General features: G+C 40.5%; 1 protein-coding gene across 1 annotated transcript in view; it reads right to left on the bottom strand.

The window, feature by feature from the left end:
- PLXNC1 (plexin C1) overlaps positions 1 to 21847 on the bottom strand; it is a 132690-nt gene that overhangs the window by 61475 nt on the left and 49368 nt on the right. Inside the window, exons 5-9 of the mRNA XM_017679314.3 lie at positions 19019 to 19133; positions 11462 to 11609; positions 8123 to 8210; positions 6133 to 6235; positions 5890 to 5991 (exon numbers count right to left, since the gene is read on the bottom strand). Coding sequence (XP_017534803.2) covers positions 5890 to 5991; positions 6133 to 6235; positions 8123 to 8210; positions 11462 to 11609; positions 19019 to 19133 — 556 coding nt within the window. The remainder of the gene's footprint in view (positions 1 to 5889; positions 5992 to 6132; positions 6236 to 8122; positions 8211 to 11461; positions 11610 to 19018; positions 19134 to 21847) is intronic.

The raw sequence follows: 21847 nt of genomic DNA, 5'->3' as shown, positions 1-21847 counted from the left end.
ATCGAGTTCAGAATTATTTAACATCTTTATTAATGACTTGGAAGAAGGGACGTAATATATTAATGAAATACATAAAGTGAGAAGAGGGGTAACCAATGCTGGAGATGGCGGAGGGTAAAAGGAGGTGAGGTATATTCAGAAAACAGCAAAATATAATCCCATCAAATCAAAATTATAGTATTCAGCACAATAGAAAGGTTGCCACCAGGAAGCTCAGCCACCAGGCAAATGCTCCTTCATGGGGCCCTGGTACAGGCCCCAGGGGACATGGGCTGTAACTTCTACTTGGCCTCTGGAACATTCAAGGGTTCAAATGCCAACTGGGACAGATCTGGAGACTTGCAGGGAGAAGGTGACAGACCCAAGCCCTATGCTGAGAGATGAAGGCTCACCTCCCTGGCCTGGAGACTCTAAGGCGCAGCTGACATGGCCCAGCATGGGGCTGGCAAAGCCACTCCGTCAGGTTGCTACTCTTGGTCACTGAGCCTTCCGAGTGTGGCTCCTCAAAACTGGACTGTATGGTCAGGACCCTGTGACTAGGGAAGGCATCTCTTCCCCTTCAGTAGAGACTCCTGATTGCAAATTAAACCCAGCCACTCAGAAACCACCTCTCTGCTGTCAACCTCAGCGTGGGATTCTTACTGCTCTCTCTTAAGGGCCTTGCCTGGTTCCCTCTGACCACCCCCGCCTCCGCCCTCCTCTGCGGGTGTCCATGCTGATGCACTGCCCTCACAGCCTGCCCGGGCTGGCACACTCTGTCCCACTGCACCTCTGTGGTTGGGCAGGCTTTGCCAAGAGAAGCCAATACTAGTTTTCTCCCTTCCAGACTGACTCTAATCAATACTACATAGTTTAACACTCATTTGTATTTAACAGAGGTCATACAGTGTAAACTAGTGGTTAAACTGTGGGCTCTGGAGTCAGACTGCCTGAGTTCGAATCTCTTGCCTATCATTTACCACCTACTTACCCTCCACAGGCCAACATTTCATTGTCTATAAAATGGAGAAAACAGGTCCTTTGTGAAGCTTACATAAAGAGAGACTCCGAGCTCAGGATACAGCATAGACATAACAAATATGGGCTACAGCCTAGTATATCCTGGCATTCCTTCTTATCTCCTTTTCTGTGGTGCATGAAAATGAATCTTACTTCCTCCAAAATATTATAACTTCAACAGCATAAGCACCATGAGGGCACACATTTTGCCTACCTGTCCAGCATATAGCAAGTATTGAATAAACACTTTCCAAATGAGTGAGTAAATAAACAACTGCAAGTGAATCCCACAGCACCCAGCACAGTGCCCAGCCCAGAGAAGCTACACAAGGTGGACGTGAACTTAATTTCACTTTAAAGGCAAGGTCCTTGGAAGAATCAAGGTGGATTGCCTGTGAAAAATTAAAATACACATTCAAAAGTGATGGAGGAAGAGAAGAAAAGGTACAGGGACAGGAAAGAAAGAAGGACAATTTGAATCCAAATTCCCATTCCCTGAGAGCAAGAGACACGGCTTTCAGCAGTGCATTCTATCATACACAGGTAAGCATATCATGAAGAACAGCAAATGCAACATCGTGGCATAGATCTTCACAGCCTTTCCCAAAGAACAGGAAAGAGAGTGCAGCCACCTCTTCTCTCAGCCTGTGCAGGCACCAGATGCAAGACTGTTAACAGAAGGAAGGTAAAGGGGTGAGGGCAGGACGACAGGCCCAACCACATGAGAGACTGGCCTTTACAGCGGAGAAGACTTCCTATCCAAAGGGCAAACATAGGTTTTTGAGCTCGTTTCCCCATTTTGGTTATGCTTTTCCTTAATGTAGCCCTCCCTCGCCCCCTCCAGGTAAATGATAACACAAGTTTTTAGGTGAGGGTAAAGAGACAGGTCACAGGGCCATGAAACAGTGTGAAGGTGACAGGCCCAAATGAGATTGAACCAGGAACCCTATCTTGTAAGTACCACAGCTTTGGATGAGTCAATTCATACATTAAAAAAATAAAATGTCTTGAAAAGAGCCCTATTGCCACTGAAGAACAAAGTCAAAATTCCTCAGCCTGCATGTAAGGCCCCAAAGATAAAAAAGCTTCAGCATCATTTCAGACCTGTGTCCATTATTTCTTATATCCTTCTGCTCTGGCCAAATTGAATTACTTGGGATCTTCTATAATGGGTGCCCTGGAATTTTCTGGCAACCCACTCTGCTTTTGCTTATGCTAGTCCCTCTGCTTACAGTACACACTCCCTCCTCTCCAAGTTTCTCATCCTTCAATGGTCAGCTGAAATGCCATCTCTGTCAATCAATCTATCTATCAATCAAAGACTTAACCAACCACACTGATTAAGTGTTTTTAACTGCCAGGCACTGGGCTTAAATAAACAGGAATGACTAAGACAAGGGCCCTGGGCACAGAGAGACTCTCTGTGTTTGTGTATTTTCTAGTACTTTCCCTAGGTTAATATTTTTTATCTTATATTCTTACTTATGAGCTAATTTATAAGATTCTTGACACTGATGGCAAGAGATGTGCCTGATTCATGGGCATCCTCCTCATGGTATCCAAGGAGTTCAAAAGAATGGCATCTTCTAGGTGTTCGATAACTATCTATAGGAAGAATCAACCCTGGCTTGGCATCCTGGGGCCTAAGACTGCATCTGTACCATTTGCACCTTGGTCAAGACTGCCTGGCACTCGGCACATATGTGATATGGGAAGACGCATTGAAGAAAATCTCTCAATAGCTTCCCTGCTAGAAAAAGAGTGTTTGGGCTTCGTTCAAAGCCAACACAAGGACTCAAACTGGAAATGGATCTACACATTCCCCATGATACATGGTGATGAAACAGAGCAGGGATCACAAAGCATGAGAAATCCTCCCATGACAAGACAATACACTCCAGTCCCCATGGGCCAAAATTCAGATTCTGTTCTGAGTCATGTATTGAAAGAAAACATTTCAGTATCAATAAAATGTCTTTCTCCAAACTAAGAAGGGTTATTCACAGAGAAGCACTGAAGACAGGTCTGGGCTTCTGTCCATCTTCAGCCTCCTCCTGTCTCTGGGTGTTCCCAGTTCTTTTAATCACACAGTGTCAAAAGTCAGAGGTACAGGAAGACACAATACAGGAAACCAGGACGCAGTGACCTTTCTTTTTTTTTCCTTGAAAGAAATTTGAGTCATTGCCTGGACCACTATTCAACAATTTAAAAAAAACCCAAAACACTATTGATATATAAAAGAACTTGGATGAATTTTCAGAGAACTATGTTGAGTTAAAAAGAACAATCCCAAAAGGGTACATCTGGATGATTCCATTTATATAAAATCCTTGAAATGATAAAATTATGAAGAATAGATCAGATTAGTGGTTGCCAAGGGTAAATGGTAGAGGGAAGGGCAGGAAAGTGGGTGTGATGCTAAAAAGTTGTTCTGTACTTTGTGCTATAGTTTTTGCAAGATGTTATAACTGGGTAAAAGACCTATGAGATCTCTGTATTATTTTCTTACAACTACATGTGAATCTACAATTGTCTCAAAGTAAGTTTAATTTTTTTCCAAAACAAGATAAAAAAAAGTTGAAGAGCTCACACTTTCTGATTCCAAAACTTATTACAAAGCTACAGGAATCAAAAGGGTGTGTTTATGCTCATAGAGACACATAGACCAATGGAATAGAACAGCTCAGAAATACAACTTTGCATATATGGTCAAACGATTTTTGATAAGGGCTCCAAGACCATTCAGTGGGGGAAAGAACAGTCTTTTCAATGAATGGGGCTGGAAAACTGGATATCCATGTGGAAAAGAGTGAAGTTGGACCCTTACCTTAAACAATATAGGACAATGAAGTCAAAATGGATCAAAATCTAAATGTAAGAATTAAAACTATCAAACTCTTTGAAGAAAGAACAGAGGAAAAGCCTCTGACATTGCACTTGGCAATGATTTCCTGGATATGACACACAAAGTATAGGCAACAAAATAAAAGATAGCTTAATTGGACTATCAGAATTAGAAACTTCTAAGCATCAAAGATAAAATCAACAGAGGGAAAAGGCAACCTATAGAATGAGAGAAAATATTTGTAAATAGTGTTTGATAAGGGGATGATACACAGAATATATAAAGAACTACAACTGAACAACAAAACAAAAACAATCAACCTGATTAAAAAATGGGCACTTATTTATATTGGCACTTGACCTTAAAAAGACATTTTTCCAAAGAAGATAGACACAAATAATCAATAAGCACATGAAAAGTTGCTCAATATCACTAATCATTAGGGAAATGCAAATCAAAATCCCAAGTGACCATTGACAGATAAGTGGATAAACAAAATGTGGTCTATACACAAAATGGAATATTATTCAGCTTTAAAAAATCAGGGAATTCTGGCTTATGCTACCATATGGATGAAACTTGAGGGCACTATGTTAAGTGAAATAAGCAAGCCACAAAAAGACAGATCCTATAACCAGAGTATATGAGGTGCCTCAAATAATCAAACCCATAGAAACATTAGGCAGAATGATGATTGCCAGGGAGGTAAGGAAACAGCGAGTTACTGTTTAATGGGGAAAGGGTTCAGCTCTGCAAGATGAAATGTGTTCTAGAGATGGAGGGGGAGGATGGTCACGCACAACGTGACTGTGCATGACACTGCTAAACTATACACTCAGAAATGGTAAAGGTGGTAAATTTTATGTTATGTGTACTTTATCAAAATTAAAAAATAATTTGAAAATAACCAAAAATCCTTTTTTAAAAAAGCCACTGCCTTCTTAATCCAAATACCTGTCACCCTGCCTGAGAGTTTTATAAACCAATGGGGGGGAGAAAGTAGCCTATCACTTAATAAGGCCTTAAGGACTTTTTAAAGTCTGGAGATATTGGCCCACCAAGCTTTCCTAATGCCTTTAATTAAGCTCATAATTCATTCTGATTCATATTCCCTCTGCCTGTTACTTAATTCACCTAAAGTTACTATCAATTTTTCCACAGTGATTAAAAATGTGCTACTTATTTATATTGGCACTTGACCTTAAATAGCAGAAAATGGATAAATCGAAGCCACAGATTAGTCATGAAATAGAAGACAGAGCCTTTAAAAAAAATATTGCTTTTAATTTGTTTGTCCTGCTAGACCACAAGGTTAATGAGAACAAGAACTTGCCCTTTGTTTTTTACCAAATAGCAGATGCTCAGTTTAACTCCTACCACCTGAGTGAAGCCAGCCACTCCGAGCACAGCCACTAGATTCACCCGGAAATGTTTACCGTGTCACGTCCTCTTTTCAAACATGTCTATTATTTGAGCTTGGTGATTTATTATGAAGAAAATAAGAGGAATTTCCAAGGAAACTCCATGGAAAATATTTTTTCATGAAAAACATTTTTGAGAAGTGGAGGGAAATTACTATTACATAGAAGCAACTCTTGTGCGCTATTAACTACTAGTTAGATCATCTCTACAAAGAGGAACGATCCAAACAAAGGTAGTTTGTGTACATCACACAGACTCCCCCACCCCCCACCCAGGAAGGCAATCCTAACAGGTGGTTTGAACCGAAATCCCCTCAATGCTGGGCACTGCATAATTCCCTCTAACTCTTCCTGAGCGAGTCACAAAGTCACCTTTAAAATTTTACTCCTACTAGAACAACAGCATTTTTCATTATTACAGAATTTTAATTTCTGTTATGCGAGTATGCAGCCTTTGATGTATTGAGCCAATTAAATGAAACGTGGTTAAAAATCAATGGTAAAAAAGAGAATTTTGGTAGGAAGTAAAATAGGGAATTTTGGAAAGGATCCCAAAGTAGTAGTAGTTGTTATTCTCATTTAATGGGGGATTTTTCCAGTATTAATACAAAAACAGGGTCTGACCTGCAAGCCCTGCTCGGTTCCGTTACTCTTACTCTCCTGGAATCTTCCTCCTCCTCCTGTCTTGGATGGTGCCCATTTCTCAAGAGCAACTGGACAGTGTTCCTGGAAGGAAGAACATCCCTTCAACATCCAGAATAAGTGGGAAATTCAGAGTTTGAAACAAACACAAAAGAAAGGCTGGGACTGGCAGCGACAAACATTTATTTTTGGTTAAACCTTATAATACCAAAAATGTCACTTTACCTGGTTTCTCTTATAATCAGAAGGGTCACAAGCTGTGAAGGGATGGATACACTTTCTCTGCCCTTTACACCAAGCACAGCCAGTTCCAATGCATACTGGGCATCTGGCAACACGGAAAACCAACTTAATTCCGGCACTTTTAGGACAATGTTCTTATCTTAGAATTTCCCCCTGTGATGCGGTATGCAAGCATTTAAAAGAAGGAAAATAAAATGCCTGACAAACCCAGGGGAGAGAGGACAGTCCTTTGAGGCTGAGGAGAGAGCAGTGACTTTATGCCCTGCTCTGGGCAGTCCTCGGGGCTGATGACCTGTCACCACACCTGCAGGGCTGTTGTCATGGAAACCGGAAGCGGGGGTGGGGGAGGCGGGGGTGGTCACCCACTGTGCTGGTAGATAACAGGCACCCACAGTATCTGCTTCTGAATCCAGTTTTGCTATGTGCCTACCCTCAGGGAAGTTTCTGTCTGGGGAATGAATCCCCTAGAGATCAGCACACGCCCGCTCACTAGAGCAGTACCACCACCATCCGTCTGGAAGATGCGAGACCAAAAGTGTTACCTGGCCTGCAGAGGGAACTGGGTACCAGTGCTTGCTTTTTCATCAGATTAAGGAAGAATTGTGTCTACTAACCAAAAAACCTATCATGCCTGGCTAACAGTGGAGGAGTTGAAAAGCACTTAATAGGGTAATTGGAGTTAAAGGAGGAGTGATAAAAGTGGAAATCAGGGCTGGTCTGGAAACAGCCATGGGAGGCCAGGGGAAGCCTCAGTGAGGACCACGAGAAAACTAATTGAGGGAGAGAGGACACTATTTCTATTTAGTGTATTCTTCAAGAAATGCTGAAGCATTCTGAGATTCTCACCTATAGAAACTGCAGTTTCGATGAGAGAAGAAAACACAAATAGCTTAAGTGTTTATCTGGCCTCCCCACCTAAGCAGACTGGAAGCAGGCTTGCATTTGCCTTCCACGGCCACCCCCCCACCCGGGGGTGACTGCTGTACCAGCTGCTTTTCTAACAGGAAGCAGGCACCCAAGGAGCAGGCACTCGCCCTCCGGGGAGCTGTGGGTCCGAGGTCTGGTTCTTAATTACCTGGCTGTGGGACCTGAGATGAGCCACTTTCCCTAGTCTGGCCTCTACAACAGGCATGGGGAGCAGCATTGTGTTTAAATTCTCTGGGAGCTATAAAATTCTATTTAACTCTCCACCTTTGCTCCTATTTTCAGACTTCTGAGGCTTTCTGTAAAGATGAGGTCCAGGCACTCCTGTTCTAATGGTTGTCAAGTGAATTCAGCTTCGAATTTGAATTCATTTACCTTGTGGAAACATTGGTTCCCAGACTAGGCCAAAAGAAAGTCACATCTGATACTCACATAGCTGGTCAAACACTGAGTGAACTACAGAATCACTAATAATATAGCTTTCCATTGTTTCCATGGGAACCTCCATTCCATCTTCCAATGGGAAAATCAGGACTCTGAGAAACACATTTCCACTGCCTTCTCTTCGCTTCAGAAACAAGGAGTGAGGTGTTGCCCTAGCTCAGGGTGGGTGGGCAGATGAAAGGGCCAAAGGGGGTGGGGGGGCAGAATCAATGTGGTTTTTTTTTAATGAAAGAGACTTTATCTTGTCCTGCCCCTTATCTCATGCTCACAACCCTCTCCCTTGACTTGAATTCCCAAAGTCGTTCTGATGAGGCAATACCACTGAGCAGCTCACGTCCTCTCAGTCCAGGGAAAATGCATCTCTCTGTTAGCAGGACCACTTCAGCGTGGTATTTGTTCCTTAGCTGCTCCGCCTTACTTAGCAGGGCTTGAACGAGCAAGCTTATGAGCTCAGGGGCCCTCCTGTCTCCCATTAAGCCATGCTCCAAAAGGTACTTTGGAAAGTTCTACTCCACAAAAGAGTTCTTTAGGAAATCGAAGATTAAAGCAAATAAATATATTAAAATCAAAGAGAGAATATTTAAATTTTAAATAAAAATCTTACTCTCTTAATGATGAGCAGTTGGTAAAGCTGAATCTTTTTGATAAATGCCAAGAACCGAAGGAGAACGTCACGTTGACAACTAAAACATCTGGAGCAAAGGGGAAAAAAAGTCATTTACGATGGAGTCCTGCTATCGTCCCAGAGCTGTGAATGCAAAAAATAAATATTTTTGCCTCCTCTGCATAGAGGGTGGGGGCTTGCCAGCTGTTCACTAACATTTCAGTCAGTATGTGGCTCCTTCCTGTGGGCCATTCACATCAGGCAGCCAAACTGCGCAGTGCAAGTCTCCAAACAGACCTAGGCCCATCTTCGTTCCAAGCCTCCCATGGATAATCACTAGGAAAAAGCCATTTTACAGCCCATTTACATCCCACACTCTCCCCAGATCACTATCTCAGCTTGTAATTGGCCACAGCATTAGAACAAGTCACCGAGCAGGAACTGCCTAAAACATGATAACCAGAATGTTACAGAGGAAATCCTGCACCTTCAGAAAAATCCACACTACAAATATTAATCCAACGAACTCTGAAGTACGGTTCCCACGTCCTGAGATCCATGATCTTCTTGTAATCAACTGTCGCCAGATCTATGATGGTGTCCTTATGTGCATTTGAAAATGTACCCATTGGTTAGAAAACCCCAAAAGAATAAAGTAATGCGAAAAATAAAACCTGTATTAAATCAGCACTTGAGAAATGTCCTATTTCCTCTGTAACTTACATACTCTATCCAAGGTGAGTATGTTCCCAAACTCAGTTGTCTATCAGAATCACTTGAGAAACTGATGAAAATATAGATTCCAGAGATAGTCTGCCTTAGCAGGCCTGAGGTGAGCCCAGGAATCTGGTTTGCTATACTCTCCAGGAAATGATCCTGTATAGCCAGGTTAGGGTGCCACCACTTGGAGCACAGCCTTTCAAGTCCTACCCTGTCCAGGGACCATTGCTACTCTGTGATGTTTTCGCTGTCACCCATTTTGGTATCAGTATCTTCTTCCTTTTATGAATTAGAGGGATAGTACATGATACTGTTAAAATGAAAGTCTCTACTTGACAAAATAAGGAAGTTCACATAACTTTGTTGGAACCCCTAATATTCTTATGGAAATATTATGAGTGTGTGATTCCAGAAGTCTGAGGACCCTTACTTTAAGATGCTTCTCTACAGCAATAAAATTCACTCTGAAAGCCAGGGTGCCCCATAAGATTCTGCTCACATAAAGGGAGTCTATGTGAAATGACAGTCCTCTCTTCTGAAGATGAGGTGGTTTGGAGGGCTGGCATGGCCTCTCAGCAAGAGCATTTGAACAGGCACTTGATAAATGTTAGTAGAACAAACATACGGACACTAAGAACTGAGGAACTCCTAGTAAAACTTCACGTCAATGGAATCTACAAGTGTCCAGTGGTAAAAGCTAGCAGAAGCATACTTGGCTAAGTATCAACTGTGCAGAAAACACCACTGGAAAATATCAGAAAGAAATGAATATGTATGATCTCTGCTCTGGAAGCATTTAGTTATTCTGGAAGGGATAAATAACTTAGGTGAAAATAAAAAACCACAACAATGACAGCACAGTCAAGGAAACAGCTTATGACTGGCTTGAGTTCCATGTAACACCTGAATACCAAGATTGGGGTGCCTGGGGAGGGGGGAACCCAGGGGGTGCTAAAATGACCAGGGCGGTTACAGCAGAATCTGGCAAGGCTGTATGGAAGAGGTGACTTTACCCCGTTTCAAAGGCAGAAGGACTATAGAATTTGCTGAGAGGGGTGAGGTCACAAAGGTTGAGCTATGGCCGTTGGCCGACTGAGTGCTAGAGGTAGGAAGTGAGTTTGTCTGCCTACTCAGAATATGCAAGGCATTCAAAGGAAAATGGGAGGCAAAGAGTTGGGTGCAATGGACAGAGGCTCTATAAGCAACCAACTCTAGCTTTACAGGGTGATCTAAACTACTTCAGAAGCATATTTTATAGATAAGCAAGCTCTGCTTTTTAATGACCAAAATTAACCAAAGCATATCACAAAAGCTGCATAGTATGAACAAAGAGGAGTGGAAAATTGAGATAATTTTCCAAGCAACTCAGAACCAAAGAGCTACCATGAGCCCTGTGGCTGAGAGGCTTTCTCAAGCTCCCTCTCCCTAGCCTGGTGCATTAAATTCCCTTTGGAGAGATTTAGCACTAACTGAGGAACACCAGCTCTTACCATAAACTCAGCTCCATTATGATCTTCACCCACTGTAGGAGGCCTGTACCATGAACTTGACTTTACTTTTAGCCTTTCTTACCCAAAGGGACTCATGAAACCCCAGTCTGCCCACTGAACTCCTAACCATATCTGGAATCTACCCACTTCTCTCCATCCTCATCTGCCTCCGCACCAGCTCTCACTGTGACCTGCACTTGGGTCACAGCCACAACTTGCCTTCTCTCTAATCTTTCAGAACTCCCTCCTCCAACCCATTCTCCACCTGTAGCCATTCATTCATGCATTCAACAAAAATATATTGTTCATAAATTGCTACTCTGTGTCTTCTTTGGAGTCCCTTTTCTATTGCTCTGCTCTCCACCTGGCCCTACCCCACTTGCCTTGGCCATGAAGAACCTCTTCTGGCTCCTCAAAGCTTTTCACCTGGTCATCACACTAGTTGGCGTCTGCCTGGAATACTCATCCCCTTCTTCTTTGTATCAATCCAACTCACCTTACAGGAAGCTCTTTCGGCTCCTCACCACCTCCCACCCCAGTCCAAGTAAGGGTCCTCTTTCTGTGCTTCCCCTGGTACTCCGTGTCCCCTGCATTTACATCCTGCATTGTAACAAGCCATTTAATTGTTTCTACCCCCAGTAAATTGGAAACACTGTGAGCCAAGGACCAGATCATTCTTTTTTTGGTCGCTGTAACCCTAGCACAGAGCCTGGCACATAGTAGATACTCAATAAACCAATAAATACTTGCTGTATGAATGAATGTGATAAACTTAAGATGACAGAACATTGGCTGCTCTATTTTCTTGTCTAAGGGCATTCCCAGCTTTTTAGATCTCTGATTTATCTGAACCATTTAGGTAGGGTCAGCTCAGGGGTCTCGGGCTTTACTCCACCCTCCCATCCAACTTGCCCATCTTTATCATTCTCCAGCCACATGTGATAGTGGGGTCCTGGGGTGATGGGATGAGGGAGCGCAGAAGTGAGCAGGACCAAGGGGAATAGCAAGAAGGTGAGTCTGTGGGGTGGGACTATTCAGATTCCCTGTCATTTAACTTGCTTCCTGGGCAGTCTGAACTCAGGAGGGCCTCTCGCCTTTACTTCTAAAACCGAGCACGGAGTCCCCTTACCTTTGTAGGCGGCTCTGGTTGGGACGCTGCAGGTGCACGGGCGGCTTGGCAGACTCCGGCCCTTGCAGAGCTCCCTGCCTGAGTCCGCGTTCTGCACCACGCACTCCGAGTGCCCCGCAGAGAAGCTGCCCATGACAGTCACCGTAGTCTGTGTTGGAAAGAAAGAGATTCAGGACCCAAATCATTGTTTCTGCATCATTTCCATGCAGCCTGGAGCTTCACATGAACTCACCCTTTGCCCTGCCAGAAGAGGAGAATTGCCCAGACTGCCAAGGTAAAAAAAGAGATGTTTTATTGGCTATTTCATTTGTGCTTTTGTGAATCGCATATTCATATCCGTAGGCCATTTTTCTCCTTTATGTGTACTTTTCTTATCAGTTTTTAAGAGCTCTCTCTATAGTGCAGATACTAATCTTTATCTGTCATATTTCTGACACATATTTTCTCTTAATCTACTGTTTGTCTTGCAACTTGAATGTGTGGTATCTTTTACCCCACATAACATGTCTTTATGTAATCAAATACAGGGTTTTTGTCTTGGTTAGAAAGTTCTTCCCAAATTCTAGCTTACAGACAAATATAAAATTGTTCCATCTTTATTGTTTTACTTTGTAGACTTATATCTGTAATCCATCTGGAATTTATTTTTATATAAAGTGTGAGATAAGGGTCCAATTTTATTTTTATCCAGATGGTTAATCAGCTATGTCATAACCATTTCCTTAAAAAAAAGTCCTCCTTTTCCCACTGAACTCAAATACCACTTTTGTCATATATTAAATTACCACATATCTAGAATCCATTTCTGAACTCTGCTCTGTTCCAATTATCTATTGATCTATTCCAATGTCATCAAGTTTTTACTATCCTGACTTCAAATATATTTAACACCTGGTAAGGCAAATCTCTCCCTATTTATCTTTATTTCCATAGCATTCCCTGGACATTATTCTTCCATATAAACTTTAAGATCATTATATCCACATGGGGTGAAGGGACTGAGTTTAATGGGGGTTGTACTAAATATATACATTAATTTTAGAAGATCATGTATCTTTATGATATTAAGCATTCCCATCTAAACACATGATTTCTTTTTTCATTTGTTTCTGTTGGTCCAGGGTTTATTAAAGAGGATATACTTTGATTTCCCAGGTTTTAAGATACATTTTCATCTCTCCCCTTTTTTTGCTAATTTAATTAGATTAGTAAAGAAGGTAGCCTATGAAATCTACTTTGAAAATGGTTAAGGTTTTATGTGTGGTCAAAAGTATGATCATATTTTTGGAGAGGGAGGCTGGTTGTGTGTGTGTGTGTGTGTGTGTGTGTGTGTGTGTGTGTGTGTGTGTGTGTGTGTGTGTGTATACAAAGAGACACAAAAGAAAATCTTAGAATTTCCCCAAAGCAACTTTTTACCAAATGAATATCTAAAGGAACAAGGCAGGCAGTTCTCCCACTGAAACAGAAAATTATCCCATCGCAGAAAACAGAAATAATTATGTGGGATGATGGAAGCGTTAGCTAATGCTATGGTAGTATTCACATGACAATATATAAACATATCAAATTAACATGTTGTACAGATTAAACTTACACAATGTGATATGTGGATATTTCAATTTTTAAAAAAAGAAAATGAAGTTAGCAAAAAAAAAAAAGGAAATTAAATGAATTACTATATCAATGGTGGCCCCCTTCTGTGTCAGGTACATGAAAGGGATCTGATGGGAGGTGGGCTTATTATTAGGATGCTGGGAGCAGGGGAAGTGGTAACTGTGATGAAGAGCTATAGTTCCAGACAACCTGGGAGATGTTTATCTTCTGTTATGCTTCTGACCTCCACCCAGACTTTCTGCACAGCCAGCTAAGACCCTGCTGTCTCTTGTCTTCTATTAAGCTTGCTAAGTCTATCTTGGTTGTCAAGGTCACCCTCATCTTTCCATTTTCAAAAAATTCTGTTTCTGGACCATAGAATCTGCTGCAGAAGCAAGTTCTTACAGTCCAACTTCATGAATCCAAATCACTCCTGCTAACTCATCTTCAACAAATGCCTTCTTCAACCCAGTTTTTATATCTGCACCACACATCCTAGCACATGATAACATCATGTTTTATCCTATGTATATGTATGCCTTAAATTTATTTCTTTGTTCAAACATTGTAACAAAAGGATCAGCAAGTTTTTAAACTCCTATTTTTACCAGATGTTTTAAATTTCCCACATTTCCTTCCAGTTCTCCCATGCAGTTTTTACATAACTATAATTATTGCATTCATTTATTCCAGGTTCTTAACATGTAGCAAGTGCTGTACAAGGTACTGAATACCTTAGTGGACCAAATGGCTAGTCATCACCCTCCAACCTTATAGTCCAGTAGAAGCGTGGCCAAGTTCACTAGACTAAAACTGGAGGGCCATATGGTACTAAGAGATATTTAAAAGATGATAGAAGCCTCAGTTAGGATGATACAGTAGAAATTGAAAAGAAGTGTCAGATTCAAGAAGCCCTTTAGAAGGAGCATGGGTAGGATTCAAAGTGGGGCATGTAGATAATGGAGGATTTTAGTGAGAAAAATGGATGGATCGAGGTGCCATGTACTGAAATGGGACACAGTGAGAGGCAGACTTTGGGTAGAAAATCCAAGATCTCAGTTTTAGATGTGTTTAGTTCAAGGTACTTGTGTGATAACCTAGAGGATATGTCAAGTTGGTTATGGGCCTAGTGCTCAGAGGAGCAATCCGGGCTGGAGATAAAGGCAACATGAACATATAGGTGATATATGGTAGTGGATAAAATTGTGTATAGACAAAGGACAGAGTTAGAAGAGAGGAAGAGCCAAGTTGGGCCTGAAGTAACTCCACTATTTGGAATCCAGGAGAGAAGGAGCCAGCAGAGGAGGCTAGGGCATGGCCCAAGAGAAGGCAGGCAGCATGGAGGGGCCGGGCCGTGGGAGGCAATGGAAGAGCGAGTGTCCAGAAAAGGCCAAGTATGAGGAGGAGTTATGGCGTCTGCTGGAATGGCTACATGGAGTTCACTACTGGCCTCAGCAGGAACAGTTTCAGGGAAACAATGGGGCAGAAGCCAGGTTGGAGTTGATCTGAAAATTGAAGACAGTAACTCTTTGCAAATGTAGTGGAAGGAGAGGGTTGCCAGGGAGTTGAAGGTATTTTTGAGTGAATGTGGGGCACAGGTAAGTAGGGTTTCAAAGCAGATGCCTTGGCTTATTAAGCCCAACATGACAATCCTTACCAGGTTGATAGCTCTTTCTCGAACTAAGCTGGATAGAGGGAAAGAAGACACAAAGGGTCAGATGAGATAGAAAGTTTGAGCATTGATTAGCTGTAGCGTCCGAGAGGCCAAAGAACTTTTTGCTGCATTACATTCTGTGAGGTCAACGGGCCTTACTTTACTTAACCGCTCCCCTTTCACCAGAGTTTGGCTAGTCCCAGTTTTCTAATTCTATAAATGCTACTGCAATAGCATCCACATGCTTAAGGTTTTTCTTCAAGTTCCTTCTTCAGAACTCTATGCCTGAAATTAGTGCTTCAAACAGAAGGAATATATTTATGACTTTTGAATTATGTTGCCAAATTGCTTCCCAAACAGGTTGTGCTAATTGGCATTGCCAACACTAGGTGTTAGTATAGGTTATTATCACTTTAATTTGTCTTTATTTGGTAATTTATTTCCATATCTATGGCTAACTCTCTAAACCTCCTCTTGTGAGAATACACATTTTTGCCCACCTTTTGGTGTCTTGATATTTTTCTTTTTAATTTCTTGCAGCTTCACCATCTTGTAATTAATATTTTCCCTGTTGCAAATGTTTTCCTGAAGTATATGCTTTAAGTATTTTTTTTGTTGTTTAGCTTTTTAAAGTCAGTCAAGTATATGAATATTTTTCTTTTGTTATTACATAGTATATTGCCTCAGACCTAAAAAAATCATACTTACAAATTTTCTGATGCTCAATTCTATTTTCTTGGTTTTTCTGTGTATTTTTTTATATATGTTTCCATATTATAAGCCAAGTTGTCTCAGTACCTTTTATGAAATAATTCTTTTATTTTTTCTTATTTTATGATAGCTGGTCTTTAAAATTTTTACTTCTATTTCTGAGCTTTCCCCTCTATTCTCTATCTATATTCCTATTGTGATGCCAGAATTATGGTTGAATTATTGTTGCTATAAATATGTTTACAATCATATGGAAATGGTCTTAATAATAAATTTTTTTCAAAATGTATCTTGGGTATCCTTTACCAGTTCATAAAATGTATCTTGGGTATCCTTTACCAGTTCATATTATCCCAGATGGATTTTATATTAATTTTAAGGAAAATTAGGATTTTCAGTAGTATTATATGAAATCTAGAAAATAGGTGGAAGGAGAAGTGACATGATGATATCTTTCCCACCATGAAATGTAGTATGTGTCTGAATAATTTTAAGATGTTTCTCATATCTTCCAAAAAAATACCTTGTGTTGTTTAAATTTTGATTTATGTTTATGTTTTTAACTGATATGGTTTCTTGATCATGAATTATAAATAGCCTCAACAGACTGCTGCCCCACTATCTTATTACTGATAGAAAGAACTGCTAAGACAAGCAGTTACATAGTCAAAATTACTATTTTTGGTAGTTGTCTCCATGTATATCTCCTAGTAGAAGTGATTTTAAATATATAGGATATATACCTTATTCTTTAAGTTTATGCTTGTGTATTTATGTTGCTTTTTATAAATGGGATCTTTTATTAATGGACATTAACGGTTTGACCTCCCACCTGGTAGGGTTACTGATATGTAAATAGTTATTGAACATTTAGCACTTCATTTTACTCTTAATTTCAATAGTTCTAAAAGCTAATATATTTAGATTTTGCTGATATACAACCACTTAAGATTAGCAAATAATTATATCTTGTCTATTCCATTCCTTTAATTATGGCTACTACTTTTTTCTTATATTACTGCATTGGACACAACTTTAAAAACAATGTTGGTTGTATCAAAGATGGTGGAATTCCTTCTTTTCATTCTGATTTATAAAAGAATGTTTCTAGTGTCTCTCCTTTTGGAACCATGCTGTTTGTAGGAAATATTTCTGTTTCCATGTCTTTCTTGTTTTTATTAATATAAACCATTGTTCCTGAAAGTCAAAATCTTTTTATAGGTGTACAAGCATAATTTCACACAGTGCAAAAATGGGATGTCATAGCTTCATTCTTCTTTGTGTTTGTCTGTGTATGTGAGGATTTCAGTTTTCTTTGTTTGCTTGTTCCTGCCTTCCCTCTCCTGCACATCATCAGTCATCCAATCTGGGGGAGCCCATGTTTATAACCTAGTATGAATTCTTCCACATTTTTCTCCATGTTCAAATAATTATATAGATAGATACATACATACATATATAGGATTTTTTTTTTGTCAATACAGGATCATGCTATATATACTTTTCTGCATCTTGCTGCTTTCACTCAACAAAACTTCACAAACATCCTTCCAGGACAATTGCTCCAATTGTTTCTTTTTAATGCTGATTCCATAATGAGGATAAGGACAAGAAGATGTACTATCTTCTAACTGTTTTGTGTAAAGATATGATGCTTCTTGGCAACAGAGACTCTGCCCTTCATTGGGATTTTTCCGCACACAGAAAGCGACTAGAATGTTGCTAGACATATGATGGGCAGCTACAAACACTCTGAACTAATAGGTAGAATTTAAGCTAGTAAGTAACCTTTAAGATAATAGGCAGAATTGAAAAAATCATAGACTGCCATTCTGTAGGTCAGGGTCAGGTATTATTTAAATAAAGATCTGAGGCTTTTGGGTAGCTTCTAGATGACCATAAGGGCAGGAAATACTTTGAAATACTATGACCAAGAGATGGAATCAGGCATCTCATCAACATTATTAAAATATCAGTTCAAAGTTGGCCTCAAAGAATCGCTTTACTCAAATTACTAAATTCTTACCTCTTTTACCTTGAGAGTGAATGGTGAGCTGGAAAGAGTGAGGTAATTATGTGAGGAGACTCTAAAGGGATTTGGGTAAACCACAGGGGGACCCCAGGTGGGGAAGAAAGTACTCGTGGCTGTTTGGGTGGCATACATTTTTTTGTAATGTTCCAGAGTAGATGTAAGTGGTGATTAATTTATACCAGTAAACCCAGAGATAGGGAAGCAAATCATGGAAACAACACTTGTGATTTAATGAAGTGACTTTCCCTCACTGCATTTAGCCGAAGTATAAGCCTTAAAGTTTTCAAAATGATAAAAGAAAAAACCTTGCATCATCTTAACTTCTTATCAGAGCCCTGGGTACCTGCGAGGATCATGGTATTCTCTACCATTCTCTATCAGCACCAACCCAGCCACTTTTCAGACTGATAAAGGGAAATAAAAACCTGACTATACCGATGCTTAGGTGCCTAAGCATCTTCTTCACAGGATCTGTTTTCAGACTCAGGGCTTGTGGCGGTTTGGGTGAGAGCTTTAAAAGTCGTTTTATTTTATCCCCTCCCTCCAACACCAGGAAGATAACAGAAAGTGACAATAGCCAAATAACTTTAAATCCATGAGTTCTGATCAGTTATGACTTGAAAGCTTGATTCTTTCATTATTTATCACTCATTAACTACTCTGGCTCTCCTTTATTAAATGTTAAATCATCTTAAGTGGTATGGTTCTTGCGATTTGAAATGGCAAAGTGTAAGGGAAAAGAGAAAGTGGCCCATTTCCTTGTTAATATGGCATTCAAATGAAACAGTGAGCTCAACAGACAGGTCAGCTTGGCTGCTGATGGGGATTCTGTACAATTATTCATAATACAAGAGCCATAATTAGAAAGAAAGTGTCTCCTTACAGCACCACTGAGATTATAAGGCAGGAATTCCATTTTCCCATAGGGCATGGTTGGTATGTGAATCAGAAAATGCCTGGATATGCTCATTGCTTCATTTCTCTCATCCAGTGACGGGGCTGATGGGCTACAAAGGGCAGTACTGCTATAGCAAGAGCCTCTTGGCTTCCAACGGGACCCGGCTGGCAATAGCCACAGCCCATAGTGGTTTCTCTCCCTTTCTGCCAACACTGCCTGAGCCATGGACGTACGAGTGTCAGGAGGAGCCTGAACACATTAGCAAAAGGAAGCATAAAACAAAACTCTGCACTTAAGCCACACTTAAGGAATCTTGTTGACCATAATTCTGAACTTCCTTTTTCTATGTTCCTTTAAACCAACATGCTTTTCTACTACATTAATAGTCCATCTTTTCTTTAAATTCAACTAATTAGGGTCATTTTCATTTGCACAAGACAACAAACTCCATGAGGGCAGGCCCATGATGTGTCTTGTTCTGTCTATATCCCCACTACCTTGCAGAATGTATGACACTCAATATTAGAGTATAGGCACTCAGTATTAATTATTAAATGAATGGACTCTCTTAGCTTACCTGATTGCTAATAGATGTTTTATATACAGAAGGAATTAGTATCAATTGTGCAAAATGAGAGAGTAGAGACAAATTAAAATCTTTCCTCTTACCTTATCTTTACTGCTTCGAACTAGGTGAATTTGAGGGCACCTTTTAGCTCCCAGTGAAATATCCAGCCAGTGTTCTGAGTTCTCTGAAGGTGCACAATCTTCTTTAAAAGTACACCTATCAGGGAAAAAAGGCACTAAGACAGTAACCCCACACATGAATTAGTTAAAACTTTCTCACACTGGGCCTTCAGTACAAAACGCCAGCCTTTGTAGAGTGGATTATTGATCTTGAGCAAGAATAGGAACATGATGCAAAAACCATGAAAAGCAACAGGAAAACAGTCAGAGTGCTTTTTCCACCATATCTCGGAGCAGAGAGCTGCAGACAACATGCTGGACTTAGACTCCTGAGCCCTCTCTCAAGATGACATCACTAAACACATCCTCTCGTGGCTTCTAAAATTAAAGAGTTCCCTTCCAGAAAAACCTAGCAAAGAACAGCCCGAGAAAGGGTATAAATTTTAGGTTTGTGATTTATTCCCAGAATATCAAGCTACTGTGTAACATTTTTGTTAAAAAATAAATAAATAAATAAATAAAGGTACTATTTTGTGCTTTGTAGTATGATAATTAAATAAAAATATTTCAAGGGCAGTCTTCCCACGAATTCGATAAGATGTTCCATAACCATCTGCTACTTAACATTTGTTTAGACAGACACCAAACTAAATAAAAAGTCATGGGTGAAACACTTTCTGGGGCCACTTTCCCAAATTCGCCAGCGCAAACAATGCCCTGCATAAATCTTAAGCTGTGGCGAGAACCAAACCCATCAGGGGCTGAGGGGTGAGATCACAGCTTCCCTTGATGTCTCAGTCACTCTAGGGTGCACTAAGCTGGGAACTCCTGCCTGACCAGAGGGGCTGTCCACCTGACAAGAAGAACGGACACCAAGTGCCACATTATTTTCAAATGGGGTTGGGCTGTACAAACATGCTCTCAAACAGTATCAGGCAAAGAACAGAACACCTCTGTTACCTATGTCTCCTCACAGCCTAAGGTTAAATGAAGGGGCAGAGAAGAGAACCAGTGACAGTGAGTTTTAAAAGAAACTGAAAATTCATGAATCATGAGATGGAAAAGCAACCAACTGATAACCACATGCAGCTGGAGGGGGCGGGGGCGGGGAGGCTGTTCCTGGAAGGACCAGAATGGAGTGAGGTGTGGTCCCACACAGTGGATTTGACTACCCAAGCATTTTATGTCTTCTTCTCTTTTTCATGATTTTAAGAATTTAGGCCCCATGGCTTCATCTCTGAGCTCTGTGCTAATTTGAATATGACAAAAATAGAACAGGAAGCCAGTGAGTTTCATTAAACCTCATCTCCAAGCAAAGACTTTCATGCACTGGGGAACCCTGCTTCCAGGGAGCACACCTGGGTCTCAGGTCCCCTGCCTCTGTGTCAGTTCCTTCCCCAACAGCATGGCCCTGGGGATTTTCATCAGCAAGTCTCCAAAGCCATAAATTTATCTGACCCTTGATGCTAGCTCGTCCGTCACGGACAGTAAGTTCAAATTAAACCGCCTCTCAACATCAGGGAGAGTTTGCAATGAAGGGGTGAGGGCTGCGCGGGCGGGCTGAGAACAGAATGACGAGGCTCACTCCTTATTTTGTATTTGAAAGAGACTGTGACTGTCAGAAACTACCTGCCTCCCATGAACACTCTGGTTTGCATAAGGCTCTTCCTCTGCCTATAAGAAAAAAAAAAAAAGCCAGTTCTGGAGAGACTGAAGTACAAATATTTTAATGCTGCCTGGGAGTCAAGGCCTAAGGCTGCCAAAAAAACAAGTGTAAGATATTTCATACAAATAGTGCTACAATTTGCCAGTTTGTAGGCAGAACACAGGAATGCCATGAAGTTATCACTCCCTTTTCTGAGCTCCTATAGCATTTCTTGTCAGAACCACACATTCTGGTATTTAATCATATGCTGCCTTGAATTATAACTTAACTGTTTCATATGTCTATGTCATTTTTTCCCCCAAATAAGCTCTAAGCTTCTCAAAGGAAGGAAGAATGTCTTTAATATTTCTTCAACAAATCCCTCAGTGTCTGGTAGAATGAAATGCAAATACTAGGGTTTCAATAAATATTTTTGAATGAATGGATGAAATATAAAATCCCTATAGGTCCTTTCTGTTGGTGATTCTTCTTTATCTAGAGTTTCCTTATAATTTATGTCTGTCTTATAGTAAAAAAGACTGTTTTTGATGTAAGATGAAAGTTCAAACCCGGGGCCAGGGAGGGAAAAATCAGGAGTTGAGATTCTCAATTTATCTTCTGCGGAACAAAAATAAAAGAAAATATGAAAATGTGATGAATCTTTCATCATGTGAATAAGGTAAAAATAAAATCTAACCATTTCAAACAACCAAACATAAATTCCACATTTATAAAACACCTCTGAAATTTCTAAACTCAGTTTCTTGCTTCTCACCAGTTTAAAAAAAATAAAAAAGCAAACTGTGTCACCATGAATGTCAAACCAGATGGTCAACAAGCAACAGTATCTTATTACTTCTCCAATATTGCAGATTATAAAATCTTCATGACAGCACATTATCCACACACTCAAGCTTCTTTAGGAGGGGGAGATCTTATAGCTCCCCACTTCAGTAAACAAAACCAGTTACTTTAAAATGGTCCCTTTTGAAAGCTATCACTCTATATTGCTATGTATCACAAAAACAATGCTGAAGTTCATGGACACTTTTTTTTTTGCCTAAATAAAATTAAAATCTCATTGTGGGACACGACTCTTGGTGAGGCTGATCCTTACTGAGGCACTCTGAGGCTGACTTCTTAACTGGCTTCATTTCAATTTCTGC

The sequence above is a fragment of the Manis javanica genome, chromosome 10 (assembly GCF_040802235.1).
Source record: "Manis javanica isolate MJ-LG chromosome 10, MJ_LKY, whole genome shotgun sequence".
In the NCBI taxonomy this organism is placed as follows: Eukaryota; Metazoa; Chordata; class Mammalia; order Pholidota; family Manidae; genus Manis; species Manis javanica.
Note: the sequence above shows the minus strand (reverse complement) of the source record. Positions and strands in the feature narration are given on the sequence as shown.